Source organism: Epinephelus fuscoguttatus, linkage group LG11 (genome assembly GCF_011397635.1).
Source record: "Epinephelus fuscoguttatus linkage group LG11, E.fuscoguttatus.final_Chr_v1".
Classification (NCBI taxonomy): Eukaryota; Metazoa; Chordata; class Actinopteri; order Perciformes; family Serranidae; genus Epinephelus; species Epinephelus fuscoguttatus.
Genome location: NC_064762.1, coordinates 18,502,278 through 18,515,093, shown reverse-complemented (window position 1 = coordinate 18,515,093; position 12,816 = coordinate 18,502,278). Strand labels below are relative to the sequence as shown.

General features: G+C 39.5%; 1 protein-coding gene across 1 annotated transcript in view; it reads right to left on the bottom strand.

The window, feature by feature from the left end:
• The window catches only part of akap12b (A kinase (PRKA) anchor protein 12b), a 60,088-nt gene extending 53,343 nt beyond the window's left edge, over positions 1–6,745 (bottom strand). Inside the window, exon 1 of the mRNA XM_049589696.1 lies at positions 6,446–6,745. Within this exon, the coding sequence (XP_049445653.1) occupies positions 6,446–6,580 (135 nt within the window). The 5' untranslated portion in view covers positions 6,581–6,745. The remainder of the gene's footprint in view (positions 1–6,445) is intronic.
• Positions 6,746–12,816: the final 6,071 nt, after the last annotated feature.

The window sequence follows — 12,816 nt, the reverse complement described above, 5'->3', positions numbered from 1 at the left end:
CTGGTATTAAGACCTTCATGTGATTATCTTAATAACACTTGTGAGGCTGACAGAGACACAGAGGTAGAGGGAAGGCGGGTCAGTGGAGATGGTGGAGCTAGTGAGAGACATTGCTAAAATTCCTCTGTGGAGTGAGGAGGATATTTATTGACTGTGTATCAAGCAGGACAGCTCCATCCGCTTCAACCAAGCACTCCTCCCTCCTCCCCAAAAAACACCATCTATACTTCGTAAACCATCCATCTATCCATTTCACATGACTGAAATGTCTACATTTACCATTAAAATCTGATAATGGTTCAAAATCAGTTTTCATCTCAGATAAATGTTTATCACTTATAGAAAAAGGTAAATCTGCAGTTTCCAGCTACTCCTCCCTTTCTCTGAGACATTTGAGGGTCAACCAAGGTCAGGGTCCTCCGCTGCATCTAAAATCTCACTTCAGTAAAATAAATGGTTATCAGTAAAATATACTTAAAGTACAAAAAGTACTAATTCTGCAGAAAAATGCTCCCTGTGAATGATATGTTATGACATTATTAGATTATTTATACTCATGCATGAATGTGTTTTTAACTACTTTATATAGTTAGGTAGATCAGTCCAGTGGTTCCCAACAAAAGGGTCAGGCGCTTTCCAAATGGTCATGAGATAAATCTGAGGGGTCGTGAGAAGATTGATGGGAAAGGAAAGAAGAAAAAAACCTACATTCTGCTGCATGAATCTGTATTCCCACATCAAATCTGACTTATCTTATCTCTGCTTTTTTGTGAAACTCTGGCTAATGTTCCTTGCCTGATATCAGACACAATTTTCAGCTCATTACAAACCATTTCCATCTTCAGTCTGACACTGCACCCACTGTAACTGAATACGATGAGGGAGGGGGATTCAATTTTCCCTAATCGATCACTATCCACCTGAATCTAACGCCAACGTGGGCCTATACTGATGCATAGCCAAATCAACCATACCGGCTTTGCTTGGATTTTAAGGGTGGAGCAGAAAAACAAACTACATTGCAGGGCGATACTGAGAAAACATGTTGATTTAGAACGGCCTCAGTGACAATGTCCATCTTGTTTACAGTGGTCACAATCATTATTACTCCTCTTTGCTTCCAATGTGACAGCGCTTCATAACAGCTTCACAATGGCTATAGTCCCACCCATAGCACTGATTTGCTAATTGTTAGATCCCCTGCAATGCTCACTGAATAGATTGTTTTTCAACCGAGAAACCACTGTTTCATGTCAGGATGCCAGATGAATTAGTCATTTCAGTGGAGTGGGCAGCTTCAAAGGCTGGACCACAGCAATAACTTTATGTTATTGGACTACAAACAGTTATTTAAATAAAACCTTTAAATGTCCAATGTGAAGGATTTAGAACCATCTATTGTCAGAAATGGTATATCACAATCATAAATATGTTTTTATAAGCTTATAAATCGCCTGAAAATAAAAATTGTTGTGTTTTTGCAACTTTAGAATGAGCCATTTATATCTACATAAGGAGCGGGTCCTCTTTCACAGAGTCTACCATGTTGTTCTATGGTAGCCCAGAGCGGACAAACCAAACACTGGCTCCAGTGGATGCTACTAAATCCTACAAACTGGAACTTAAAGCTGCAGTAGGTAGAAAGCCTGAAAACGGTTGATTTGAGTCTCATCTGAGTTAGGTTTCGTTCGTCTCCGCCCTGAGCCCCTCCTATCAGACGAGCATGCGAGTATTTTATCCTACTTGGTTCTATTTCTCCCTCTCTGGGAGCCTCGGCTCTCCCTCACTGCGCAGCAGCCCTCCCCATCCCTCCCTCATGGCCCTGCACATACTCCCAAGCCTCGGCTCTCCCTCACCGCGCAGCAGCTCACCCCGCACATACCCCCCTCAGCTTGGCTCTCCCTCTCCGCGGAGAGCCCTCGGCTCCGCTCCCACAGCCGACCCTCGTGCCCTCCGGCCGGGCCCGGCCCCACCTCACCCTTCCCCTCCCTACGGGGCTCTGGGGAGCCGAGTTCTGTCTTCCTTTTTTTGGGTTGTTTAGCCGTGTAGGCAGTTGTAGCCAATGCTGGAATAGCTATTTTTCCTGGTGCACTGTTCGCCATTGCCACTTGCTCTCCCCTTCTGCCGGCGGCACGGGAATGCGCATATGCAGTAGAACAGCCAATAGGAACGCAGTGGTCTGAGCTGACCTTTGATTTGTTGATGCACATCGGCACGATACTGATTCTTTAGAGGCTGAACACAGAGCTGTGGTGAGGTGCAGAAACCTACTGTTTGTCTCAGACCGCTTGATTTACATTATGCTTTGAGGATATTATAAAAATTTTTAGTCAATTATACCAAAACAATGTTGCCTACTGGAGCTTTAAAGTAGTTTAGAGGAAAACCTATTTTTGGTCGAAATGCTAACGACTAATTGACTAGTTGAAGTTTCTTGTCATGTTTCAGATGTCTCTGATTTTTTTTTCTAAAAAGGGTTCACAAGACACTGGTTAAGTCTTTCACTATGCATTAATACAATATAACAGCACAATGTTTCCCTCTGAAATGTGGAGGAGTTGAAGTATAAAGTATCAAAAAAATTGAAATACAAAAGAACAAATACCTAAAAACTGCACTTCAGTACAGTATATTAAACAAGTGCAGCTTGACTTCATTTCAGCAATGGAGAATCCTATCATAGCAAGAAGATACAAGCAATGATTTTGTTGGCTGCTTGAAGAACTGATGTGTTTCTCATATTTCTACAAACAAAATAAAAATCACACAATATGCCTCTGAAATCCCAGCTCTGTGGCACTGATTACCTGCTTCTATTGATTTGTAAAGAAAAGGTAATTTCAGTGTCTGCAACAACAAACAAACAACATAACAGGGACTGGATTAAAGCTGGTTCCAGCCACAGTCTATGACTGTGTTTACAAGGTCTTTAGTATCCCGGTTTTGAATGGGTTTTTTAAGTATCCCGTTTTTTGTGTTTGTGCATGTAAACAGCATATCCCGAATTCAGAAACCGGGTTATGCCCTTTTCCCGGTTTCGCCACCTGGAGTACTCCGATAGAAGCCGGGATACTGGAGCATGTATACGCCTTATCCCGGTTTCATGAATGGTTCAACTACGTCACACAGCCGGCTGAAGGATGCCCTATTCATTCTAAAGTTTTCTCTCCACTCTGAATCTGTAAACTCCATGAGAACGATCCTATCCCACCAGTCACGGGTACGTATTTTCATCCACTGTTGTCTTGTACTGCGTGGTGGCAATGACAGCCGAATACCTATCAAAGTTGGTGACGTATTCAATATTTGTTGTTGCTCTCTCCTCCCATTGCTGAAGATGAAGTGGATGAGCCATAGCTGTAATGCAACGTGAGTATTTACTAACGCTAAGCCCGCTAGAAGCCATAGAGGTCTCATTTTTGTCTTATTTCTAAATATAATAAATATATCACATTTCCCGCTCAATCTGTTGTAAACAAAAGACGTAAAAGACGTAACACACGCCTGCACAGATAGGATGCAGTGATCAGAAAACCAGTTACTGGTATTTATCATGTATACAGGGATATGAATAACCGGGTTTCTCTGTGTTCCATGTAAACATCATATCCCGGATATGCTCAAAGCCGGGATAAGCCTCAAAACCGGGATACTAAAGACCTTGTAAACACAGTCATTGTCTAACAGCCTGCCACATGGAGAGGCATCTTATCAGCAGTAGAAACGTGGGTCTAAGCACACAAACTGTGTCTCCCCCCCAGTCCAGGGTTGGAAATTAGCACCAGCCAAATGCTCGTAAAAAAACATGCACGAGGCTGCTAGATTTTCTTCACTCGCCAGCCAAAGAAACAAAACAAAGGTAATCTACTGAGTGGCTGGTAGAGTTTGGAGTATACCAGCCACAGAGGCAGGTGGACAAGAAGGTTAATTTCCAACCCTGCCCCCGTCACAGCTGGAATCACAAAGCACAATAGATGTACTGAAGTAGGACTAGCAGCTTTGAAACATTTCATATCATACATTCCAATGTGACTGGTAAAATACGAGTGCAAACACTGCCACTGCGATGACGACTGTGATAGCAGCTCAAAGGCTTAACAAAACATCCAACCGCTATGGTTCAAATCTTGTTGAAAAGTTAAGTTCTCTGAGCTGTCTATCTTATTTAATGTCCCCCTTCATGTCATTTGACCTTTCTGCTGACCTTTCAAAAAGAGAGGAGCCACGAAATCTGACCTATTGACCTCCAGCCCATAAGAAAGTCAATAAATCCAATAGGTTATACGAGGCGTGAATAGAGCAGGTGGCGAAACATACATAGTCATTAGTAGGCGCTTTCCAAATATTCATTCACACAGTGCTGAGCAAATTTGCACCGAGGTAACAGTGCAGAGTCGGCAAGATCCCTCAGCTGATGGCAGCTGGACCACAACACACTGCACAGCCAAGGACACAAGAAGGGCCCGTTTAGTCTTACTAGAGTTTAGTTGTTGTATTCTTTCAATTAAAATGTAGAGAAATCCATCTTGTGCTGCTACTGGGACTGGTTGCAATGATTAGTCAATTAATCAATTATGCAAATGAACGATTTAGATAGCCATTTAGTCATTTAAGTTGTTTTTCAAGCAAAAATGCCAAAAATTTGACATTTTTAGGTTCTCAAATATGAGGATTTGCAGCTTACCTTGGTCTCACATTATATTAAATTTAATGATTTGTGGTTTGAAAATGTTGGCTGGACAAAACAAGGCATTTCATCAAGTAATTTCATGCTCTAGGATATTTTAACAGGCTTTCCTCACTGTTTTCTTATATTTCATAGACCAACAATTAATTGAGAAAACAATCTACGAGTTAATCAGTAACAAACACGATTGCAGCCCAATCTGACACTTCATTGAGTCAAGACACCCCTATAGGTTGAAGATCCCTGCAGCCCTGAGTCTCCCCTTCAAATATACACATCCACAGAGAATAACTGTAATGAAATAATTATATCATATAGCTTAAAGCTCTGGAAAACCAAGTAAGCGGACATTATGATTAAATCTTTTTGTGTAAGACTACAATATCATGATTTTTTTTTATTGCAAACTTGATATCACAACTGTCATACCTTTATAATTCATTTTAATCTGGCAATATTTTTACAGTGATTTCTACCTTGTTTTTTACTTTATATATGTTATTTCTTTTCTTCCAAAAAATATATTTTACCCTGAAAAGTATTTTTTGACAGCAATGCTATTTTTGATTTAGTGTGCACAATAATGTAATTCTTTTGGATACAGAAACATGAAAAGTGATTTTAGAGTATATTTAATATTTTGGAGTTGTGAAATGCTGGTTAGACAAAAGAAGACATTTGATGAAGTCACTTTAGGATATTGTAAAAGCCTTTGTTAAAGTATTTTTTTCATGAATGACTTGTACAGAAAATGATTAAATCAATCAAGAAAATAATCTAAAGATTGATTGGTAGTTGCAGCCCTATCTGACACTTAACTGTGTTGAGACACACATATAGGTTAAAAGGTCCCTGCTTGATTCTTACCTTTAAAACATGCACATCAACAGAGGATGGGACAAAATAAAAATCCTAATAATTGTAAAAATGATTTATTATATAGCTGAAAGCTCTGGAAAACCAAGTACGTGGACGCTGTGGTAAAATATTTTTATGTAAACTCACAATATTGTGAATTTTGTGTATCATTTTTATGATATCACATTTGTCATAACTTAAATGTGTTGTGTTTTTTAATCTGTTAACCTTTTGTAGTGATTTCTACCTTGTTTTACACTTCAGATATATGCAAAACAAAATAAAAAATAAGACAGTTTTGCTCTGAAATGCATTTTAAGATTGCTATATTTAATTCAGTGAATAAAATAATTTAAAAGTGTACATCTTTTGGAAACAAAAACATGCAAAGTGCAAGCTAAAAGGAGTGCAATCACGAGTCCAGCCTATTATCAATACACTGCAGTCTAATTCAATAATCATTTATTGGTTTCATGTGCATCACCACAAAGGCAAAATGTGATTGTGGTTTTAGGTGATTCAGCGTCACCCTGAGCCCAGGTGGCCTGTCTGGCTGTAAATCTGGACCGGGCTTATCTACTTGTTTTTATTACTGCGGGACTGCAGACAACTCGACCCATTACTCAGCAAAAACGGCGTCAGGCGCACATGGAGGCTGTGCGCTGCAGCACATTACTGATGCGCACCAAGTGGGACACCAGAGGAAGGAAGGGGGAAAGGGGGGACGTCAGGTATGTTTGTAAACACAGAGGTAAACTATAAACATATAGCATTACAGCAAATACAAAGACACAGAATCAACGTCACTACATGAACATGATGTGACAGTGCACTCTCAGGTTTACCCGGGGCTATGTGTGCGCAGTGACAGGGATCAGAAAGCCTCATTATCGGCTGTACCTTGCTGTCAAGGACGCTGCTTCCCTCCTGGAGCGCGTTCACCTCCGCACTCAGCTCCCCGGCGGAGGCTGAAGCTGAAGCTGAGGCATCCTCCTGGCTCTTCACGTCCCGCTGCACTGAGCTCTCTGCTCCCATGGCGAACAATCACAAGAGGTGAACTTCTGTCTCAAAAAAAAAAAACACACAACAACCCTCCAAGATGGCACGACTGCGTCTCTGCAAACGAGTATCCAAAGCGTCCAGATGACGAGCTCTAACAGTGCAGCTCCGCCCCGGGATAGCCTCGATCTGGAGTGATGTGAAGTGTAAGGACCAGCCAACTCTTTAGGACACCCCCGCCTCCTCCACCTCCAACACCTCCCTTTGGTATCACATGGGGCTCCGGTGCGCCGCGGCACGCCTTGCAGCATCAGAGACGGTGCTGATGGAGGACAGACAGGAGAGGAGGACGTTTGATGAATGAAATAAAATCTTTATAGCTTTAAGTATCGTTTATAGGCTACATCTTAAACTGAAACTGGATCGGTCCCGAGGGATTGGTAAATTAAATCTGAGTCCTTATCAGGAGTAGCCTACATCACTGACACTGGAAGAAAGCCTGCAAGTTTTGGATAAGATTAAACCTGCTCAAGCCCCTGGAGAGATATGAGGAAGTTTAAAACCAGCCCACTAAAAAGTGCTGCACATACTGTAAGAAATAAGAATTGTGTTATATGCATATGTGAGAAATACAGGCATTTTTGCAGGGATTTGGTAGCAAAGTATACAGGTGACGGGTTTAAGTCCTGCACAGTGGTGCACATTTCAGCACACTTTACTTGAGTGTTTCTGCTGTAGGAGACTTCCAACTATAGGCTACTTCACTTAAAATGGCATTATTGGACTTTTTATGTCACCAGTTTTCTGATGTTTGTCATCATACTCTTTCTTCTGCGGTTAACAAGGTCAAGTAAATTCTGCTTTGACTTGCAAATAAACCTGCAGCAACATTTTCATATTGGGCATTTTGGCAGTAATGTAGTTAGACTGGTTGAAATCACAGAGAGATATGAACCACATCCTTCCTGTGGTCCATGTCAAAACACTAAAATAAACACAGCAGTCCAGGGACTTCTTAATGCACACAGCTTCCTGGTTTATCCACTTGGATTTTCTTTTCCTGTTTGTTGATCTACTGTGAAGCTGAAGATAGTATTCCGTATTTGAAGTCGCTGTAATCACCCGTGTAAATTAAATACAAGACAGAAAAATGTAATTATAGTATAGTTTTGAAGCTCTAATCTAATGTCTCACTCTGACATACATACAGAAAATACCTTATTCTAGATGATATACTGTAGGTGACATATTGCAAGTGCGTGTGTGTGTTGCTCATGATAAAACGATGCTTTAGTTTAAATCTTTATTGCACTTTGTACCATTATGTTGGGAATTTTAAAAAAGCACAAGTTCAAACAGGCCTAGACTGGTCCCAGATACACCAATACAAACTCACAGTGCACGAACAAAAACATGTTGAATAGGGAAACGTGCTGATGATACATAAAGGTCTATGACACACTTGAGTGTGTGCAAAGAGTACAAGGCAGCAACTTGACCTGAGAATAATATAGGACCTTTTATGTATGCTGTTAGGGGGGGAGGGTTATCTTGAGTCTGCATTCATTCATTCATTTATGTAGCCACTAATTATGTGGTCATGTTTATGTAGAAAGATGCAGCTCTAAGTCACAAGACTTTAAGTGACCTCTTTGACACTTGAGATGTGACTATAACCTGAAGACTTAGCAGCCTATGTAACATGACTTTGATAGACTTCACTTAGACTTGATAGTTGACTTAGTTTAGACTTAGTTTAATTAATTTCACTTGACTTGACTTAAAAATAAAAATATTTACAAATTTATTTATTTTTTTCTGGTAAAAGCCAGAAACTACCAAAGTAAAAAGACACTATCACCGGTTTTAAACATCAAAGTGTGTTAACGGGTGTTGGGGAGGGTGAGTGAAAACCGTTGTAGCCCATTGAGCTTTATGTGGCTCCGTACCGGAAAGAGCTGTACGAAATAAAATAAACTGTAACATCGGATAAGTCTGAAGTCTAAAAGTTTGTTAAATTAAAAAGGATAAAGTTAAAAAGGAAGTGGGTTTAATTACCAGACTTCTGTAGCCCGCTCCTCGTCGCAGCAGGAGGCTAGCTGCTAGAGGCTAATAACGTTAGCCGCTACTAGCTAACGCACCTGAATGTCCCGAACGATTTATTGGCAGTTGAGATGCATTTTGGGTAAAGTAGGCAGCGGGTGTGGCAGGCATGAAGTAGGCCTACAGCTAGTTAATTAAATTAAATTAAATTAAATTAAATTAAATTAAATTAAATTAAATTAAGCAATTAAGCAATAAAAAAATACGACATATGGTTTTGCTGCATAATTTACTTAGATTTTTTTTAATTGTTTTTTGTGAGTCTGGCAGTGTTACAGAAATGCAATTCTGGATAGGCATAGGCATTTATAGGCCTATATAGAACTTGTCTCGGTTTACTTGACTTACAATACACTTATAACAAGTCTCTTCAAGCATATTTGTATTACAAAAAAATAAGGAAATTTTAAAGCTTTTTTTTATTTATTTAGTTACAAGAATGTACAGACAACCAGCCATACCAGTTCAATTGGCAAAAATGGAGGACAGTAACATCAGCAAATAATAATAATAATGAATAAATAAGGTGACAAATTTTAGCTGGTGACATGGGTTTCTTATCTGTTGCAACTTTAAGACACAACAAATAACATTTGATTTAGCCTAGATTAAAAACAACTTAAACTGGGGTTAAATTAGAAATATAGTTTTATGAATATAACATTTCCCCTTTAAGATAAAAATACAAACAATAGTACATGAATTATTATCATCACATTCAAAATAAGTGGCAACATTTTTACTTTCAATAGTAACTGCATGTGTTGTTTGGCACAATATTTTCAAAGTCTTCTAAAACAATAAATACAATATGGCCAAACATGAAACAGATGCATTATACTGTCTTATTTGGTCTGGTTTGGCAGAAAGTTCTTTTTTTAATATTTTCATTTTTTTTTTTATATGTTTATATGCATAGTTTAGTACCTTAGTCAAGTTAAGTAAAGGTCATACTGCCACACAGAGCAGTGATGTAAGTCTTTCTCATTACAGTCAGATTACTGTTAACCTCCATAATTTAGTATACATTGTCAGCCTGTTGGCTGCAAACTGGCGTCTGGCTCCTACACTAACCACTGTGCTGACTAGATTAGTGTAACTGGCAAGTCCTGTCTGCCATAAGGCTGCTAAATGCATAATTGCAGAATGAACTGTGATTTATTTTACTGTGAATTATTGTGAACTGTGAATTATTTTGCATCCCGCTCTGCTGTGCTGTCACTGGTTGTGGTTGATGCTGTCGTTGTTGCTGATGCAATGATGCTTGATTGTGGATGTTTGTTGTTATGGACAGGCCAACTGTAGAAATGAATTGTCCTTTTGGGACTAATAAAGTATTCTGAATCTGAATCTGAATCTGAAGTGAAGATCCAACTGGAAAAATCTAATATCCATTAGCATCGTCAAAGTAACTATACACATGACGAGGAATGTCTGACACATTCAGTGTACACCCAATGTAAAGAACTGTCTGTTGAGCATTTTTTTCCTATGAGTAACCATGTTAATGTAGTAGTCAGTCTGCTGATCTTAATGTGTGCAGTTCTCAGAGCCAGAAAATAAACAAGTAACTCCCACATTGTATATTTGCATGTGATTTCACTTGATCAGCATTACAGTTTATTTATAATATATATATATATATATATATATATATATATATATATATATATATATATATATACTGCAAACAAGGTTTAGCATTATGAAACCATCTCAATTAACATGACAGGATAACAATAGAAATCCTAAAGATGTAGGCTACTTAACAGTTGCCCTAATTACACAGATACAGTACGTTATCGCTTGGGAAAATGTAAAGCACAGCTGACACAACTGATATTGTGTTCTCCTATAACCCCAGCTCATTCAAATCTCCAAATCCTTCTCAACACAATTTCTCATCAGTTTTTGTAGCAAATAATCCCCAGTCACAAAACAGGCTGCTCTTGTTGTGAAATTACAGTTTAATTTCAGACGTGTGTCCTGCATGACAGGAAACCAAGACAGATAACCTCATTAGAGTTGCAGAGTGTATGTAGATAGATGTGTTAGTCAATGACCTTCAGCATGGCAGGCCCATCAGCCGAAGTGCTGATGTCATATAAAAGAGGAGGGGGAGACAGAGGAGTGGAGTAAGATGGGGGAAGGAGGTTCTCATTAAAGTGAAAGCCTTACCGGATATGTCATGGTCTCCGCTCAATAAAACAGTAATGCAAGGGCACATTAAAGGCACAAAGCATGCTCACACACATTCACACACTGAGAGCAGGAAGGGTTCAGTAACATTCACAAACAAACGCCCTCTCTTTTTCACACTTGCTGTCTTGTTCTTGTACTGAGGGAAATCCACTCCAGGAGGTTGTCCATATACAACCAGTGTACTGTTTTCTGCTGACCACAGACATTAAAATACAAACTAGAGTATATCTGGTAGCAAAATATCATTACTCTGCTTAAATGTGAGGAGAGGACAGAGATTCAAGAAGGCACAGTGATCCAAACCATAAATATTTATGACATCTAAACATGCACCTTTAATGTGAACTGTGACACACTTGGCTGCATTAGTTGACAGTAAAACAGTAAGAATCTACAACTTTTGGGAGATATCACCCGAAATATAAAGAACTCTCTGTTAAGATTTTTTTCCCCTGAGTTACCTTGTTATTGTAAAAGTCGGTCCACTGATCTCTACATGTGCAGCTCTCAGCGCCAGAAGCTACAGCCTGCAAGAGCCCAGATGGAAATCTGAAAATATTCCCACAGGACATCCAGTTGATACGTGGACTGCATATTTTTTAAAATGCAACAGTGAAATGGTTGGAAGTATCATGTTTTTCAGACGGAGACAGGGTGAGTTGAAGAATGTGGCCCTGAGGGTTGATGTCTGGTGTGGGCACTGAGCGAGGGCTCGCCCAGACACAGCAGGGGGTTGATGCATTCATACTTTGTTACAGGCAGTAAATTAAGTTTGTTCCAAAACAAGATGGATATAAAAGAACAGCTTTTTCTGCATAATGACTGCTGGACAAACTGTGACAAGTGATGTGAAACAGGCACTACAAGAAAACACAGGCGTTCAAAGAAAACTGCAATGTACAGTAAAGACTAAGGTTGGCTTACCGGAATCCTGAGTATTACACATATCTTTCTCAAGAATGACACACCTTTCAAGTGGACTTGTACATGTAAAGCAGTTTCACAATTAGCCTAAGACAGAGTTTAATGGAAGGGTAACTTTGTTATTTTTCAACCTGGATCCTATTTTCCCTCGTTTTTGTGTCTGAGAGACTAATGAGAACAACACTTTTTGAAATTGGTGCGGTATTGAGCGACACTGATAATTCACCATTGCCCAGAGTGGTTACACTGCAGCATGTTTTGCTGCTGCCGGCCGCAGCTCGCTCAATATTGAACCAGTTCTCAAAAATTATTGTCTCCATTAGTCACTTAGACACAAAAACATGGGAAAATAGCGTCCTGGTTGAAAAATTCCAGTTACCCTTTAACTTAATCAGGCAGGAATGTGAGTAGGAAAAACACTGAGTGAAAATGTCATGTTTTATCTATTTAACCAGTATCACCTGATCACCCATGGCCACTTTGAAAGCCCCTGTTGCCTCCAAGTTCCCATCAAGTACAATGCACACAGCACACAAATGGAAACCTAGAAACCAATCACTACACATATACAGGAATATTACATTCATTTGATATTGTACTGTAATGGTGCAACTTTATAACAATTAACACATATACAAATATTCAAATTAACAAGAGACAACTGTCACACAGTGAATCTGAGACTTTTTGGGCCCGTAGAGGTCTGAGGCCTAGGGGCAGCTGCCTACTTTGCCTGACTGGTAATCAAGCCTTGGATTATTTGAGCCATTTTCCAACAACTATTTGAATTACATTCTCACAGGCATTCAAAGGGACCTGTCCTTGGTACTGAAATTCGCCAGCCTTTTAAAAATGAGTACTAAAAGATGAGAGCTCAAACAACTGGAGGCTTCAGCAGAATGAGTCAGAAGCTCCACATAAACAACTCCAACATGACAAAACAGGGATTTTCCAGCACATTACAAAGCAATGACGGAGCTCCCTCCTCATCAACACCAGGTCTTCAAATCTGTCATCAGCTCAAAACAAAAGGGTTCAATCTA